The 18897-nt window shown below is 36.5% G+C and overlaps 1 protein-coding gene across 2 annotated transcripts in view; it reads right to left on the bottom strand.

Moving 5' to 3' along the window:
• Positions 1 to 967: 967 nt before the first annotated feature.
• The window catches only part of NUP37 (nucleoporin 37), a 41367-nt gene continuing 23437 nt past the window's right edge, over positions 968 to 18897 (bottom strand). For both annotated transcript variants that reach the window (XM_043881377.1, XM_043881376.1), the window contains exons 6-10: positions 9998 to 10088; positions 4745 to 4926; positions 3995 to 4045; positions 1709 to 1802; positions 968 to 1231 (exon numbers count right to left, since the gene is read on the bottom strand). In XM_043881377.1, the coding sequence (XP_043737312.1) occupies positions 1118 to 1231; positions 1709 to 1802; positions 3995 to 4045; positions 4745 to 4926; positions 9998 to 10088 (532 nt within the window). In that variant the 3' untranslated portion in view covers positions 968 to 1117. The remainder of the gene's footprint in view (positions 1232 to 1708; positions 1803 to 3994; positions 4046 to 4744; positions 4927 to 9997; positions 10089 to 18897) is intronic.

The following is an 18897-nucleotide window of genomic DNA, read 5'->3' as shown; positions in this document are numbered from 1 at the left end:
GTGATTCCCATCTCCATTTTATAGGTGGAAATGCAGCTTCAGAGAGGGCATTGACTTGCAGGAATGCAGTTTGTAGAGATTTATTTAGCTGTATTGTACTCTTCTGACTAGATCACACGACATGGCTGCCTTATACAATGTTTACCCCAATGACTGTGCAGAGGGTGCATGTAGTTCCATTGCCACTAGGTGCCATCTCAGAAACATTTAACTTTGGTAAGAATGGTGAAGATTCATAAAAGGTGGAGACTGTTAAAGGTATTAAATCATAAGTTATTTTCTAAGGTAAGCTTTATCCCATATACCAGATGTTCTGAGAATGTTGAGATGTCCAATCAAAAGGAATTCGCATATAGTAAATAAACATTGATAACGTAACGAGTCACATTTTAAAGAAACTGTAAACCATTTCTTATGTTAAATTGAATAATCCTTTATAATTACTGAGGAAGTTGTATTAAGACTCCTATATTTATGAGGTGAAAGTCGCTCAGTCGTGTCTGACTCTTTGTGACTCTGTGGACTATAGCTTGTCAGGCTCCGCTGCCCATGGAATTTTCCAGGCAAGAATACTGGGGTGGGTTGGTATTTACTCCTACAGGGGATCTTCCCTATCCAGAGATGGAACACATGTCTCTTATATCTCCTGTGTGTGTATATACTGCTAACAGAAAATACATACGCATTTACCCACAAAATATTTAATACATTCAACCAATTTCCAGAATAATGGTGAAAGGAGAGGCCTTTTTTCCCTTTTGTAAATGTCTGTGTGTTTGAGAATTAGGAAAATAGCATGTATTTAAGGTATAGTACATAAGATACCCTTTGGAAAATCCTGTGATAAAATCAAAAGAATTAAGCTTCCCTAATCATTTCTTTCCTAGAGCTGCTGAGTTAGTCATAGTCCTAAAAGATGCCTTAGGAAAAAAAAAAGAAAACCACACACATACATAGAATAGGAAAATGATTTTTCAAACCATCAATATTTTATTTAACAAAAGCAACAACTGGAACATATCTAGATCTTACAGTATATATTTGATATAAAAATAAATTCTCCAAAATATGTACTAATAATACAATTTTATGGATCTAAGTACACAGAAAATTTATTCTACATTTCAGTCACCCAAAACAACAGCTTGTGGTCACTTCCGATTGCACACAGTGGAAGAGTTCTATGCCAGGAAAGGCCAGATCCAACAGGTACAGAGCCAGTGAGGATGGGCTATAAAATATGTGAAGGATTAAAGACGTTCAATACATCACCAACACTAATAAATAAAAACTACCTTTCAAAAACAAGAAGTACATTGAAAAACTGTCTTTGTTTATAGTGGCAGCAGAATTAAAAAATGTGCTCCCTCATAGGTGAAATACATAGTATTTGTTTGTAACTGCCTGGAACGAAGTGTACAAATCAGCTATGGATAACTGATGCAGCCCAGACACACACATTTTCAGTCTAAACCAACCAGGCAAGCACAATTATACTTAAATGAAGGAGGAAAGAGAAGAAATACAATACTTCTTATGTGAACACTAGCAAAAAGTCTGTTACCACTGGTGATTTAAGCATCAAAAACTGCTTTCTCTTTCATAAATCCTTTAGTTACTTACATATTACAAATCTGGGGAGCTCTAAGTGGAAAAGTAGAAAACACAAATTTAAAAACACATACACCATCAAACACTGCTACATTACCTGAGGGTGTCCTAAATGATGAATCTGAAATTGACTCGTCATTTTGCCAGGATAACCAGTGGTTGCAAATAAGTTTTCATTAATTGTGGACCATCTGAGAAAGGACAAAGGATGAAAATAAGTACAGAATCCTACAGACAAACACAAGCTTTTTCTAAAATTGGTTATTTCTCTTTGTACCAAAATGCTAATTTTATAAGTCTATATTTGATAATATGGATTTACAATCAGACTGGGAATTTCAGGGAAGTTAGCTACAAATATTTTCTCATTCTGTGAATATTTATTAATTGCTTATCATGGGCCACTTCATTAAATTTCAAAGTTACACAAGGTCAGCAGTTCCCAAAAAGTTGACAATATGGCAGGAGATACAAACAAGGAATCAGACAAAAAATATTTCACAGCACAATACATTAAAAACCCCATACATTTAAAATTCTTATTGACATTTGTTTTAAAATTAATGATAAACTCCTGAGTTTAAAGTCCTCGGAATAAAGTAAATGCCTAGAATACATAGATGTTTAAATATTCAAGTATTAAGGCAACACAGCCATTGGAATACATCAAATCAGTGAACCACCAAGTGTTCATGCATCTCCAGCAACAAGTGTGCCATAGTAATAAGTGCAGTGGGGGAGCTACGAGGGGAAAGAAAAAGATTCCTTGACCAGAAGAAAAAAGGTTATAAGTCTAGTTAATGCTTTAATGTGTGGCAGATACCATTAGTTGCTGTCCAACAGGCATACTGCCCTTATTCTGTGCTAACTGAACTCCAGCTGGGGCCGGGCACAGGGTGTCTGGCCCCAAGGGGTAAGAGACAACTGGTATACCGCAAAGATAGCAATCCCCAATAAAAGGGGAGTGGCTCCTTCCTCTCCTCTTATTTTGGACAACATGGTATGAGGCTATGGTGTCTGGAACACTGGAAGTCATCTTGCAGCTGGGAAGCACCAAGTCAAAGTCTTGCCACTGAGGATAGCAGATGGAAAGGTCTGAATTCTAAACGACATAAACCAATGCTGAGATGACCTCCTTTAGACTTAAGGACCATAGTTTGCTGGTTTTATTTTTAGCAGTTGGGGAAAAAAATTAAAATTGAAGTGTAGTTGATATATAATATCATGTTAGTTTCAGGTGTAGAGCATGGTTATTCAGATATATATATATATATTTTATATATACATAGATATGTATTTCTTTTCAAATTCTTTTCCTTTATAGGTGATTACAAATATTCCCTGTGCTATACAGCAGATCCTCTTTGGTTATCTATTTTACATATAATAGTGTGTATGTGTTAATGCCAAACTCCAAGTTTATCCCTTCCTCTCCCCCTCTTTCCCCTTTTGTAACCAAAAGTTTTCTGTGAGTCTATAGTTTGTTGATTTTAAAATGTATATTTGCTCACATCTCTGAAATCAGGATTCACCTTGTAATCTATGGCATGCTTACATTTAGTTGAATACATTTTTTTCTTAGGAATACATAAAATAATAGTGTCCTTAGGTTCTACAATTTCATTGGGGGTATTTTAGATTTGATGAAATACAGCATATAATAAATTGATTTTATTACTGATTTTAGTCTCTGTTAGTAAATTTTCCAAGACCACACTATACAGTGCAACATTATGTAAAAATGAATGAAATGAGAAACAAGCACATTGATTTCAGTGGGAAAAAAGTCACAGATCTATAATATCCAGTGTTTCTCACTTGAGGACAACAATGTATGTAGTTTACATGCACAGACATGGGCCAACCTACATTTTATATCTTTATCAGCAGAAAAATTACAAAAGCATATGCTCTAAATTGTTGAGGTGGTATTAGTGAAGTAGTAACATTCTGTATTTTATAAACATTTTCAAAGAAAATATTGGAAAACAATCTCTCACCCAGACCAAAAAACAAAAAGCAAAACATCCAATTATACTTAAATGAAGGAGGAAAGAGAAGAAATACAATACTTCTTATGTGAACACTAGCAAAAAGTCTGTTACCACTGGTGATTTAAGCATCAAAAACTGCTTTCTCTTTCATAAATCCTTTAGTTACTTACATATTACAAATCTGGGGAGCTCTAAGTGGAAAAGTAGAAAACACAAATTTAAAAACACATACACCATCAACATCAAACAGAAAAAAAGAAAAAAGTCAGTGCAAAGGAGAGGACTGGAAACATATTCTAGAAGTTGGCACAGCATGAACAAAGTAACCAAATTAAAAAAATCAAATTATAACCACCCCCCCCCCCCCCCCGCCCCAAATGGTACATTACCTGAATAAGCAGGCTCGATCCATGTGGACAGGTCTCTTATCTTGAGGGTAACTAAAAGATATTATTTTGCGTCTTATGAATTATGTGTTGGTCTCAGGTAGGTGAACTTAAATTAAGGATTACAGGGTTATTTTCTATTTAAAGGACACAATGCCCAAGGTACTTAAACTGTGACAAAATTCCAAATAAGCACTGAATTAAAATAGCTGAAATATGACAAAGGTATGAACATGATTTAGAACCATTATAGAACAACATCATTTAACAGGGTCAGTGTTTTTCTTTTTTTAAACAAAAGTAAACATTGGTTAATGGTTTCCCAGGTAGTTCAGTGGTAAAAGAATCCACCTGCCAATGCAGGAGATGCAAGTTGGATCCCTGGGTCAGGAAGATTCCCTGAAGTAGGAAATGGCAACTTGCTCCAGTATTCTTGCTTGGAAAATTCCATGGGCAGAGGAGCCTGCTGGGCTACAGTCTTATGGGGTCACAAAGAGTCAGACATGACTGAGTGCACGCACACACACCCCTCAGATGAAAGATCTCCTCTGCATTATTCTTTCTGTTACTCTCAAAGTAAATCTGTAAAACCCATGTCTGTTACGTAAAAATCCATTAACTCTGGCCCTTTTGTAGGAGGGTCTTATTTTTGCTTTACAATGTGGCCCAGGTATACAAGAATAGGTCAATGGATCATTTAGCAATAGTGACTGAGTTTTTGGTAAATAATAGATAAATATACTAAGGCAGTACCTGGATCGAGTAATATCCCATATTAACCAATCATTCCCTGCAACAGCTCCAACTTTGAAGGTGTTTTTTAAGCACCAGTGTGCTGACATTAATGGCATCTGTTCTGATTCAAGGGATAAAATAGCCTGTTGAGCCAAAAGATCATAAAACCGAATTGTTCCATTCTTCTCTGCAACCATCAGCTGTAAGACAGAAAAACAGAGAATTCAACCACCTAATTTACTAGTCAAATCTGAGAAGGAGGCAGAGATTCAATGTCATATATACAGTAATACGTAAACATGTGCATATATTACAAAAGGGAGATAAAATGCGAAGGAAATAAGACAAGCCTAGGTAAAAAAAAAAGTATCAAATATTAAAAAACTCCACAAGAAACTGGCAAAAAGAAAGACACAAGAAAACTGGGTACAATTTTAAATGACTATACATGGTCCCCAGGAAGAAGAGCGTAAAAATTCACTCTAAGTATATCCATATACACACAGACACACAGTTGAGTTATTCACAGTAGTTAAAGTTTTATAAAGTTTCTGCAAACACTGAGTTAGTGAATATCAAATCACTGATCCTAAAGGAAATTAAAGGGTTGTGTTCCTGTGAGTCTCTGACCACAACATTTTTGTCAACTGATCAATATATAGTCTTGTTTCTGTTTATAGACATCTTATTTAATACATATTGATTCATTAACATAGAAGTCACAGGCAACAGTACTACAACTCATGCCTGAACAAAGCTTATCTAACATGTATCTTCTCTGTAAGGCGTCTTACAGCCTTCCCGCATCTAGGAATACTAAGTAGCTCTTTAGCAGTGTGCCTGGGGGCCATTTTACACATGAAAGAAATTGCCAACAAAAAGCATAAAAATGTGGCCCTAAATAGACCATGAATAGGGTACTTGTTTACAGTATGAAAGCTAAAACAAGAAGGCAGAGTACTGCCTCACTCAGCCCTAGCTGGGAATGTACACATTAGTCAACTCAAATTTTGTGTTGCTCCATGCATGTCTGTGATGGTCAGAGTGATGAGTATTAATTTTGGGGTTACAAATAAATTTTAGTGAGCAGGCACACTTGCAAATCTGTGAATAATGAAGATCAACCATATAAACACTTGTATGTAAAACACCATGCTACGTTCAGTGAAGGTAAAAGACACGATCCTTGATCTTTAGAAACTTTCCATCAAGAGAGAGAATTATGGAAAAAAAAAAACTGACTATAATTTAAGGGGAAAGACAGTGGGATGCAAAAGGTGGAGTAATTATTTAGAACACAGGCAGTCTTTAAAATTAGGCGATTCTTAAGAGAAAAGGTGGAATTTAAAACTATTCTTAATAACATGAGGTCAGTGACAAATAGACAACAAAAATAATTTGTTGTATATATACATTATTAATATAATTTGTAACATATAAAAATATTTAGTCCTCATGACCACTGTCTGAGGAGACTGCTATCATCAATCCCATTTTTCAGAAAGGAGACTGAGGTGAAGAGTGATTAAAGTAGCTTGTGGCAGATCTCATCAGTAAGCCTGTGGCAGAGCTTGGGTTTGAACCCAGGTCTAACTATAGCACATGTGTGTTCCTTACTACAAGGCTAGGTTATAAACACTGGTGAGTGATCTGTGGGCTGTGTAAAGTCATGGGTTGGGAAGGATTGGAAATGGGAGAAGACCAAGGAAGATTTACTTTGGACCTAGTAAATACACTTGAGATTCTGAAGCTGTCTCCAAAAGTCTTGAGAATTTCAGGTACAGCTTATGAGCCATGGAAGGGCCAAGTCTGCCTGGACCTCGATTAGGACAGGCAGCAAAGCATGGTGGGTTCACAGCATAGCATCTTCAGTCATGTGGATTCTTACCCACTGTACCACCAGGGAGACCCTACTGCTATCAACGGCCGTGCCACGTGGCCTGTGGGACCTCAGCTCCGAGCCCAGGGGTCGAACTCAGGGCCCTGGCAGGGAAAGCACTGAGTCCGACCCACTGGACTGCCACGGAGTTTGCTGTAACTTTATTATTAATTGCTGGCATTTGCTTGGTGCATTCTAGATTACATGGCTCTCTTGTGTAATCTGTAACTGACTCCCTGGAAAAGACCCTGATGCTGGGAATGATTGAAGGCAGGAGGAGAAGGGGACGACAGAGGATGAGATGGCTGGATGGCATCACTGACTCGATGGACATGAGTCTAGGTAAGCTCCGGGAGTTGGTGATGGATGGGGAGGCCCGGCGTGCTGCGGTTCATGGGGTCACAAAGAGGCAGACATGATAGAGCGACTGAACTGAACTGAACTGAAGACTTTCATAAAAATTTTAAGAGATAGGTAATCACAGACTTACCTTTCTTCTCTGGCTGCCTCATTTTTATCAAGATCAAGCAAAACAGGACAAAACTTTTGGGTTTGATATGCCAGACCAATGAGAACCACCACCTACTACATTTAATAGTAACGACAGTGTCAATAATGACAAGCAGCTGAAATTGACTGAGTGCTTATGATGCATCAGGTTTTCTTTTAAGGACTTTATAATTGTTCACTCTTTTAATCTTCATGAGCTTCCTTTTTAGAAGATGAGGAAGTGATTGAGAAGAGATTTTGTGACTTGCCAAAGATCATTTAGCTAGTAAGTGGTAGAACTGGGCACTGACTCTAGGCAGTTAACTCAAGAGCCCATACTTTTAACTGCTACTGTGTTGCCTTTCTGTAATTATAGGTTTCTGAGTTAAGCAGTGACACAATTAAACTGATATTTAAAGGTCAGTCTTAACTAAAGTAGGCAAGAAGAGTCAGACCAAAGAGCCAAAGATTTTAGAAACAAACTAAGGATTGGCAGGAATTATTTGTGGGAATAGAAAGGTGAAGAATACACATTAATGACTAAGAGGAATGTATTCTAGAGACAGTGAAGAAAAACTTTATAAAGATCTGGAAAAACCTGCACATAGGAAAGGAAGATATCAAAGATCATTTTAAGATATTGTTCAGTTCAGTCGTTCAGTTGTGTCTGACTCTTTGTGACCCCATGAACCACAGCACGTCAAGCCTCCCTGTCCATCACCAACTCCCAGAATTCACCCAAACCCATGTCCATTGAGTCGGTGATGCCATCCAACCATCTCATCCTGTCGTCCCCTTCTCCTTCTGCCCTAAATCTTTCCCAGCATCAGGGTCTTTTCCAGTGAGTCAGCTGTTCGCATCAGGTGGCCAAAATATTGGGAGTTTCAGCTTCAACATCAGTCCTTCCAGTGAACACCCAAGACTGATCTTCTTTAGGATACTGAGTTGATGCAATTTAGAGCAGGGACTTCCAAACATTCTGAAGTCATGGACACAAGATAAACAAGGAGATGGGTAGGGTGAAACTTCAAAGACATACAGAAGATTAATAGAAACTAACTTAAAGCATATGGAAGAAAGGAATCTTAATAACCACAAATTAAGTATTAAGATACAAATTTTGGGATAGAGATTATGATAAACATCCTCATTTCTCATCTAGGTCACAGGCTTTTGTTTTTATTGGGTCACAGTTTTTAAAAAGGAGCCTATTATATTTATACATGGTAATATTAACATTCTGGTAGACTCTTTGATTACGCTTCATGTAGACTCACTGCTGCAAAGGAGAAATCTAGTTGTAAAATAAAATTTAGAATCTGGATTCAGAATTAATATACACATGGAAATAATCCCTATATATGTAATATAAATAAATTATAAAATTTCACTCATCTTCACATACAGAATATAATTCTACTGATAAAATATCCAATAGGCCTGAAACAAGTTTTCATGGTATCCCAGGGTTCAGAGAACACACTAATGTAGTCTGGGGCATTTCAGCTCAGGATTACTTTGAAGGCTGTGAGTGTATATGATTAATCCTTCTTTATGTCATCATTCTACTTAACTAGATGTTTGATTCTTTTTTTTATCCTCTATTATAGTAAAGGGTATAGTGTAGGTGAGAAATACTCTTTACAACAATTTACAAATACATAATGAAAGAATAGTTAGCAGAGGAGAAAGAGAAAGGGAATATACATGCATTGATGCTCAAGATGGCTAGAATAATGCAGCTTTAAAGATCAAATGAGCAGGGTTTCGAGGCAGAAATGATCAACAGTATAAAAAGCTGCCTTGAGATTAAGAATGGAAGAAAAGCCCATTGGATTTGTTAAAAATATCACATGATTTTTGAGAGTAGAGGAGATTTAGATCATGGGATGGGTAAAGAGGAACTGAAGTTAAAAGATGTGATGGGTTCAAACATTCAGAAATAAAGATGTGAAGGTGATAGACTGAAATGGGGAAACAAGAATGCCAGGGTTAAGAGCGAGGCCTATGGAGTAGGCTCCTGGGGTACAAATGTCCATTTTTCCAGTTAGTAGCTGTGTGAACCTGGGCAAGTTACTTAACTTTTCTGAGCTTTGGTTTCCCTATGTGTAAAATGATATCCTCACAGTACCCATCTCACAAGGCTGCCATGTGGATTAAATGAGCTAACTACATGAATGCTGAGCCAAACATAAGTAGGTATTATTAATCTGCTGTGATTAGTCAAGTTTAGTGCAAGTGTGAGGAGAGAAAAGTCATGGAGAAGTATGAACACTTTAGAGGGCTATGAAAAGCAGGATGCCTATAAACTAACAGGAACTCTGGACAGTGGAAGAACTAACTTTAAGAAGATGAATGTGGCAACATTTTAGATTCTGGAATGTAGAGTAATACCCAGGAGAAGATACTGGCAAATGACAGAACTCTTGTTGAATGGCTCCTTTCTTAATGGAATTTAGGCTAATTAATAACTCATAGTGTATTTTTGGAATTTTAGAAAGTTTTAGTCTGAATAGAAATTGAATACCACTGCAGCTAGGTCAAATTTGTCTTATGCCACTGATGCTTTCTGTTTCTACACTATGGCTCATAAGCATGGATTTAATATTTTTTTTTAAAACAAATACTGCTTACTAGATAGTCGAGGCATTAGGGTTTAGATCATAACCTACCAAAAGGCATGAAAAGTATACTCTGAGTAAATAGATGATGGTTGTCAAATAAAAACTTGACTACAGAGAACTTATAAGGTTCTAGACTAACCTAAATGTATTTGTGACAATTAAGAGTCTCTGAGGTGAAAAACAAATCACTGAATTTTTTTTTCTTCTCTGTGCAGGTATTTCACATCTGTATGTCTTTTCTGCTTGATAAAAGAAAGCTAAGTTATAATAAATAATAACCTTAAAAGTTTCTTCAGGATGCCAGCACACACTCATTCCAGGGGAATGAAGAACAAAATGAGCTGTCTGTATTCCTTCCAAGTTCCAAATCCTAATAAAAGAGCAGGAGTATAATGTTAAAAATTTTTGATACGTTACTAAAAAAAAGAAATTCCCTAAATTTATTCAAGGCTATCAACTAGAGATTATAGGGTAGATATCTGTATTTAAAGCATGTTTCATAGAAAATTATAACAATTATATTTATTTTAGAAAATGTAAAAGCAGTATGAAGAATTTAAGTTTTACCACATTCAATAATGGGAAAACAGTCACATACATTTTCTAATTAATCTAATATAGCAATACTGTAACACAGTAACCAAATTAAATTATTCATGAACTCTTTATTTTGTGGACAGAATCTTGAAGTTTCTAGGTCACTAATCAGGTTGTATTTCTACTTCAGTGAGTGAAAGTGAAGTCACTCAGTCATGTCCGACTCTTTGCAACCCCATGGACTGTATGTAGCCTACCAGGCTCCTCCGTCCATGGGATTTTTCAGGCAAGAGTACTGGAATGGGTTGCCATTTCCTTCTCCAGGGGATCGTCCCAACCCGGGGATCAAACCCAGGTCTCCTGCATTGTAGGCATACCATCTGAGTCACCAGGGAAGCCCCTTCAGTACTCACTTCAATTAACAATAATTTCTACCAGGGGTACTTAAAACATACACCTGTACCCCTCTCTTCCACCCCAGTGCTCCCATTTTAAACATAAAGAAGCTAGTATGAGGTGACATGAATTTAGGGAGATAGGAGTTGCTCACTCCTTCTGCCTTTGGGTTCCCAGGCCAAGGGCTATTTCCTATCATTTACCTTTTCTGATATGGCTCACTTCCTCAATTCTTCTCAAAAGGAGCCTTGACTAATAAAAGATTAAAGGATAGAATGGCTGAAGGAACAAGTATCTGGTTCCCTGTACTCTCCCTCTCTTCAATACTTACAACGAACCTACTCAATTTCCATCTCAATTTTTTTTCCCATCCCCAGAGGAGAGATCAAGATTCAGAAGTCTCAGTAATGACTCTTTTGTGAGAAGTCCTATTCTTCATCTAGACTACTGGTTTTTGAGCTCATTCTTCACATTCAGTCATTGCTATATCTCACTGGTACAGAATGTGGCAAAGAGTTAGGATGGCAAGAGACAGAAGGTGAAGGGTAGCTGGCAAAGTGTCCACAGAGTCTGGTCCTTAAGAAATGACTGCATTTATTATAATGCCTTGGACTTTTTCTTCTATATTATAGTTCATATCTCATTAGGGACCATAAAACAGTTTCAAGAAACTTAGGGAATGTTTTTAAGGTTGAGGCAAAATTTTATTTCAAAGAAAGTAGACATATTTATTTTACAATGCCTCTACTATTCTTCCAAACCACATAATTTAAATATTTTTCCTTTCTATAGAAATTATAGGATCTCCAATCTTTAAATATCTTAGTTACATATAAACTAACATAAATATGCTTTAAAATGATTATCTACTTGATTAAATAGAAAAAGCATACACTTTTTTTCCTCTTGCTAAATTAACACTTCATCTGTATTTACTACATAGGGAGACAACTACAATTTAACTGAGAAGGTTGGAATCACATTTCCTATGGGTTTATTCAATTGTGTTTCCACCTTTCACAATAAATAAGATTATTAGTCAAGGCAACGGAATATTTCTTTCTTCTTTATTACCGTTTATACAATAAAGTAGTGGACTAGCATATATTTTACCACTATTGAAGTAGCAGAAATTTGTCTTGCATATTCAGTGAATCCCATGAGAGAATGGTTTAAAGGCTCCATTCTTTTGATTTTATTCTAATATGTATTTGACTTTTGTTTGCTACTATATTGAATGAATACAGACCAGGATATTTTCATGACTTTTAAATTTCAAATGAAGGAAACCAAAGAGATTTAAAAAATTGATATTCTATAAAAACAGGCCAATTAATGAAGCATATTCTTGTCCACTGAACCAAATTTTAATCTCATTTTTAAACAGTATTTAGCCTGAACAGAATCTGATACATTTTGGGAAAAAACAAACAAAAAAATCAAACTGATTTAAAAATGAGGAGAGTGATCCAGATTACTTTATGGGATTAGGGTAAAATGATTTATGGCTTATAATTATATGCTTATTAAATAATTCTCAGCAGTTGCACAATCCAAGTACTAAGCATGCAAAATACAACCAATTGTGCTGAAACGAGTTATCACAGCTAAATTAGCTACAGATGGTACACTTTAACTTGTTAGGCTTTATTTCCCATTTTGATAGATTCTATAATTAAGTTCCTCTCAAATCCTTCTGTGGAGCTCAATTCATTTTCCTGTGTCTTTACTACATGTCTCATCTAGTTAACATAGTCCCATCAGATGAAATCACATTTCTTTTTTTGCAGTATACCATAAATAATAAAAACACATAAATCTTACGCATGCAGCTCAAAGAGAACACACCTGAAGCATCCAGATTAAGAGAGCATTTCCAGAACTTCAAACGCCATCTGTGCTTCCTTATGGTCCCTATTTCCTTTGTTGCGGTTGTTGTTGCGGTTCAGTCGCTAAGTCCTGTCTGACTCTTTTTGACCCCACGGACTGTAGCCTGGCAGGCTCCTCTGTTCTCCACTATCTCCTGGAGTTTGCTCAGATTCACGTCCATTGAGTCAGTGATGCTATCTAACCATTTCATTCTCTGCTGCCCCCTTCTCCTGTTTTCCTGCCTTCTCACAAAAAGTACCCACCATCCTGACTTCTGCTGGTTTGGGATATCATAAAGATGGAATGCTATGGAAAATGCTGCCCAGTGTATTTCTTGGTCTGGCATCTTCTGTTCATTATTAAATCCTGTGAAAGTTACCAGTACTGCTGCATGTTGTCCTTTGTTCATCCTCACTGCTGTACACAGCGTCCCGTTAATTAAGTACACTGCCAAGTATTTACCCACTCTACTGCTGACAGACATTCGGGCTGTTTCCATTTATGGTCATTACTAATAATCCTTCCACAGATCTTCCTGTATATGTCTTTTAGTGAATATAGACATCCACACACCCATTCCTCTCTTACACAGACACATGCCCACATCTTTCCACCTCCACCTTCTGAATACTCACTAGATCATAGCTTACAAATACATTCAACTTTCGCAAGTATACTGTCAAATAGGTTTCCATACTGGATGCACCTCATTGATCTTTTTTTTCCCTTTCATCTTTCTTTGTAATCACCAAATGAAAATGCCTAAACTTTCTCTGACAAATTTTCTGACAAAATAATCTTAAAAGAATTATTTGTCTCAATAGCAAAAGGCACAACTTTTCAGTTGAGCTTATCTGTAAGGTTGATTTCTCAAATCATTCTCTTTCCACTTGCATTTTATGTTATTTTCATGTATTTGTAAATGAATAAATTTCCATCAGTTTTAGAATGTAGTGAACACAATATATAGTAAAAACTCTCTTAGTTGACCTCCTTCTGAAAGATTACCTTTTCTCTCTCCAGAACTGACAAGAGTAAGATCATTTTCTAATAGCTCACATGTGCATCTGTTGCTGGCTTACCTCACAGAAAAATGTGCTTAATGAACTGCTGTTTGTAAGTCATGTAAACCCATGCTTATTAGCCTACTGTAATTACATAATTATGTAAGCTGGCAAAATATGAATGTGAAAGAACTGTTTCAATGGAACTAAGTTGATGGTAACTAAATTTTAAAAAATGCTCTTAAGTTAGGCATGCATGACAGTTACAAAAGATTAAACAATTAAAAACCTAGCTATATTTGAATTATGACTGCCTAACAAATTTTGTTTTCATTGTAGACACTGGATTATGGGTGTGGTTTATGCAAAAAAGAAGTCCAAAGCAAATCAATGGACACATAATGTAAGAAAAACAAAAATCCTTGGTCTATACCAAAAAATTGGCAAATTTTCATATATACATTATATATTAAAGTAAGGTAAGACTTCCCTGGTGGTGCCCTGGATAAGAACCCATCTGCCCATGCATAGGATATGAGTTCAATTCCTGGTCCAAGAAGATTCCACATGCCACGCAACAATCAAGCCTCTGCGCTGTAACTACTGAGCCTGTGCTCTAGAGCCTGTTGGCTGCAACCACCGAGCCGATGTGCTGCAACCACTGAAACCGGCAGGCTTAGGGCCTGTGCTCGGCGCCAGAGTAGCCAGAGCAATGAGAAGCCCGCATGTCGCAACCAGACAGCAGCCCCTGTTCTCCGCAACTAGCCCGCACGCAGCAACAAAGATCAAGTGCAAACAAAAATTTAGAAAGTAAATTAAATAAGTTAGGTAGACAGTCCTTTAAAATGATTTCCCTGAGTTTGCAAGTTCAGATCATGTCAGATAAGAGTTTCTACTATAATTGGGAAAAAAACCCCATAAATTCATATTTTAATATTTCCAAATTTATTGCTAGTATATTTGTTTATAATATGGAAAATTACCTAAAAGTTCATTATAACTGCAGAAGCATGCTTTTCAGGCAAGTGGTATAGCAAGAAAAAGAAAAGCTATAAAGGTTTATAACTTTTTTAATACACATAATAAAACACATTGAAAGATAATAGACTCTTTATAAGAGTATAAAAATATAACATTATCAAGTTAAACTACCATGGTCAAAAATCAGGAGCTATAGAAAACATATATGTATACCTATTCAAATGTTTGCAAGGGAAATTTCAAAACAAAAGCTTTTAAGGTAATGTTGACATATTAAGAAATCAATAATATAAACTGAACCTAAGGGCACTGGATATAGACAGCATTACTCTCGAGGTAAATAAAATGACAGTTTTGATGCAATTTGACTATGACTATAACTTCCCCACCCCTCTCAGCTCTGTGGTCTTAAGTAGAACTCTCAGATTTAGTTCTTTGATGTACAGGTGAAGAGGTATCCTGATCTAAGACTAGGAACTTATCTTACTTTTGGTAGTTCATTGTCAAAATTATTGCTTCATTTCAGGCTGAGTGCTTTTCAGTACAATATTAAGTATTTCTAACCATATGGTTGGAGAAGGCAATGGCAATCAACTCCAGTACTCTTGACTGCAAAATCCCATGGACAGAGGAGCCTGGTAGGCTGCAGTCCATGGGGTCGCTAAGACTCAGACATGATTGAGCGACTTCACTTTCACGCACTGGGGAAGGAAATGGCAACCCACTCCAGTGTTCTTGCCCGGAGAATCCCAGGGATAGGGGAGCCTGATGGGCTGCCATCTATGGGGTCACACAGAGTCAGACACAATTGAGGTGATACTTGATACTACTAAGCAAATAGTTTTAATAATAGATGAAATGGACTACCAGAAATTTTACTGACAAGAGTAAGAAGAATTACAAGGATGAAAAAGAAAGATAATTACTTATGCTATTTTAACCTTCAATAATTAAAAATTATCAATCAACCAGAGGACTGTGTGAAGGCCAGATACACAGCTATCCATTTTTGTGCCCAGAAGTTTTATTAGATCTCCCTGTAACCCAGGAAGTGTCTTGGGAAGGAAGAAGGGCAAGGAGAGATCCTGAGAAGTAGATTACCTTCTGGGTTACTACCCACAAGACTATTAAAACAGAATAAACTAAGATGTTTTAACTAAAAAGACTAAACTAAGTGGTTTCTGAAAATCACATGAATGAGTGCTTAAGAAAAAGGTGTAATCCATGATAGGAAAATTCATGCTCTATTATTTGTACATCTAAGCTGTGATATCTTTATACTGACTTGTCTACAAATAATATTAAAATTTATGAACACAAAAATTTATAAGTTAAAAATAGAGTCAGTAATCAAAAGTTGTACTTTGAAGGGGAAAGGAAGTGGCCTGTTTCAAATATAATACTAATAAACCAACTTTACCATACAAAATTATTGACTATGCCAAAGTGCTTGACTGTGTGGATCACAATAAATTGTGGAAAATTCTGAAAGAGATGGGAATATCAGACCAGCTGACCTGCCTCTTGAGAAATCTGTATGCAGGTCAGGAAGCAACAGTTAGAACTGGACATGGAACAACAGACTGGTTCCAAATAGGAAAAGGAGTACGTCAAGGCTGTATATTGTCACCCTGCTTATTTAACTTATATGCAGAGTACATCATTAGAAACGCTGGGCTGGAGGAAGCACAAGCTGGAATCAAGATTGCCAGAAGAAATATCAATAACCTCAGATATGCAGATGACACCACCCTTTTGGCAAAAAGGGAAGAACTAAAGAGACTCTTGATGAAAGTGAAAGAGGAGAGTGAAAAAGTTGGCTTAAAGCTCAACATTCAGAAAACTAAGATCATGGTATCTGGTCCCATCACTTCATGGCAAATAGATGGGGAAACAGTGGAAACAATGGCTGACTTTATTTTTTTGGTTTCCAAAATCACTGCAGATGGTGATTGCAGCCATGAAATTAAAAGACGCTTACTCCTTGGAAGGAAAGTTATGACCAACCTAGACAGCATATCAAAAAGCAGAGACATTACTTTGCCAACAAAGGTCCATCTAGTCTATGGTTTTTCCAGTGGTCATGTATGGATGTGAGAGTTGGACTATAAAGAAAGCTGAGCATCAAAGAATTGATGCTTTTGAACTGTGGTGTTGGAGAAGACTCTTGAGAGTCCCCTGGACCATAAAGAGATCCAACCAGTCCATCCGAAAGGAGATGAGTCCTGGGTGTTCATTGGAAGGACTGATGCTGAAGCTGAAACTCTTAATACCTTGGCCACCTGATGTGAAGAGCTGACTCATTTGAAAAGACTCTGAAGCTGGTAAAGATTGAGGGCAGGAGGAGAAAGGGACGACAGAGGATGACATGGCTGGATGGCATCACCGACTCTATGGACATGGGTTTGGGTAAACTCCAGAAGTTGGTGATGGACAGGGAGGCCTGGCATGCTGCGGTTCATGGGGTTGAAAGAGTTGGACATGACTGAGCGACTGAACTGAACTGAACCACACAAAAAACAATCTACTATTATACATCATGAAGCTTCGGAGGGGTTAAAAAATCTTACACATTTACATGTCATTCCTTCAGTTTTTTTCTTAAAATTATTAACAAATGCAGCAGAAACTACCAATTTATCATACCTGAGGGCCACCCCCGAGGAGAAGTGACATCTTATTTAACTTACAAAGACAAACAGATTTCTTAAGCATAGGAATTGTGAGATATTTTGTCAGATTTAAAAATAAACCTCAAAATTAAACTCTCAACTGCAAAGAAATAGCATATGGTAGTTTTCAAACAGATCATATTTAGTTATTTCATCTTCAAGGAATTCAGAATAAAAGGACTTTTCCTTTAACTAACATAAACCTTAACACAAACACCAGTAACACTACCCAGGAAATACTCGCCTTTCATTACTTTCAAGAAAAATTTTGATATACTTTGTAACTTATTTGACTATATGCTACAAAAGAGGGAAGCTACTCCTTATCAGTTACATTAATGGACTTTCAAAATAAACCTGAATGGATATGTTTCAAGAATATGGTTATTATTTGTACAATTCACTTCTTACAACCACAGGATGGCTACAATGGCTAAAAAGCAAGCGTAAGTTACTGCAGTCACTGATGGGGTAATATGCTTTATGAAGTACTGGTTTCATATTTCATCTGCAAGAGCACACAAGAGACCGAAGGGCTGAACACCCCAGTGGTATTACCAGTACACGATCACACAAAATTTCAGAAAACTGTTTCATCATTTTATAACTTTTCAGTCTACTACAATCTTTTAACAACACACTATTTCATGGCCTTGACTTAAACAGAGATCTGCAAAGGTGATCAAAAGATTTTACTATAATTTTTGGATGGTTCTTATAAAGCCATTAAACCCTTCTGTTTCACTCACTAGAGGTAAATTCAATACAAGCTGTCTCCTTTATCTCATTCTTAAAGCTCTTATTAGAACTATGAAATAATTAACCTTGATTGAAAATGTTATAAAAAACTAGAGGAAATTTTAGAAGACAAGCAGAAAACTTTATTTCTGTAATTATTTAACCATAATATTATAATGAATAATATACATTATCCTGATTTCACTTTGTACCTGTAATTATCAGGCATCATTTAACTGCTCCTAAACGCAGATGGATCTTCCAAGCAATGCTCTCTTGGCCTATCTTCGGAAGGCTCTCAGTCTCCATTTTTCTCTGTTTCCCACAAGGACTATTTTTAAGTAAATCACTTATTTTGTGATCTTAGCTGGGGTGGGGTTTGGGGAGGAATGCTGTCTTAACTGTGGATTATAAAGATGCAAATATAAATGAGCAGAAGTATTATGGGAAGAATTTAGGTAATATGGGATCTATAGAAGACAGTTGATAAATATTCTATTTCTCTTGTAATAATTTTCAAAAAACAGCATTATTGGCTTAGTGGATATCTAAGGTAATTCAGTACTCCCTTATCTAGCAATTTGATTATATTCCTAAAAAAATCATTATTTTTTATGTCCCACCTTTCCTCCCATTCTTGTTAAATTGATGACAACTAGAACATGACAACTACTAATATTCCATGTTTTATAGACAAAGTGAATGGCACATTACACGCCTCTATTATTTTAGTCTTGAACTAAGAATTCCTTGGTTTTTGGAAGCCAATTTTTCCTTCGCCATAAATTTTATCTAATATTTTAAAAGATTACTGGGGAGGAGGAGGAGGAGGTGGATTTAGTTCTAACATCTCCTGTAGTTACAGCGAGTACTGCAACTTCTATTTCTTTTGTATCCCCCAAAGTACTAAATGTTGGCCATACTAAACATGTTTAATAAATACTTGTTGATCTGACTTGTTCTTACAGAACGGTACTGTTTT

Source organism: Cervus elaphus, chromosome 22, assembly GCF_910594005.1.
Source record: "Cervus elaphus chromosome 22, mCerEla1.1, whole genome shotgun sequence".
Taxonomy (NCBI): domain Eukaryota; kingdom Metazoa; phylum Chordata; class Mammalia; order Artiodactyla; family Cervidae; genus Cervus; species Cervus elaphus.
Note: the sequence above shows the minus strand (reverse complement) of the source record. Positions and strands in the feature narration are given on the sequence as shown.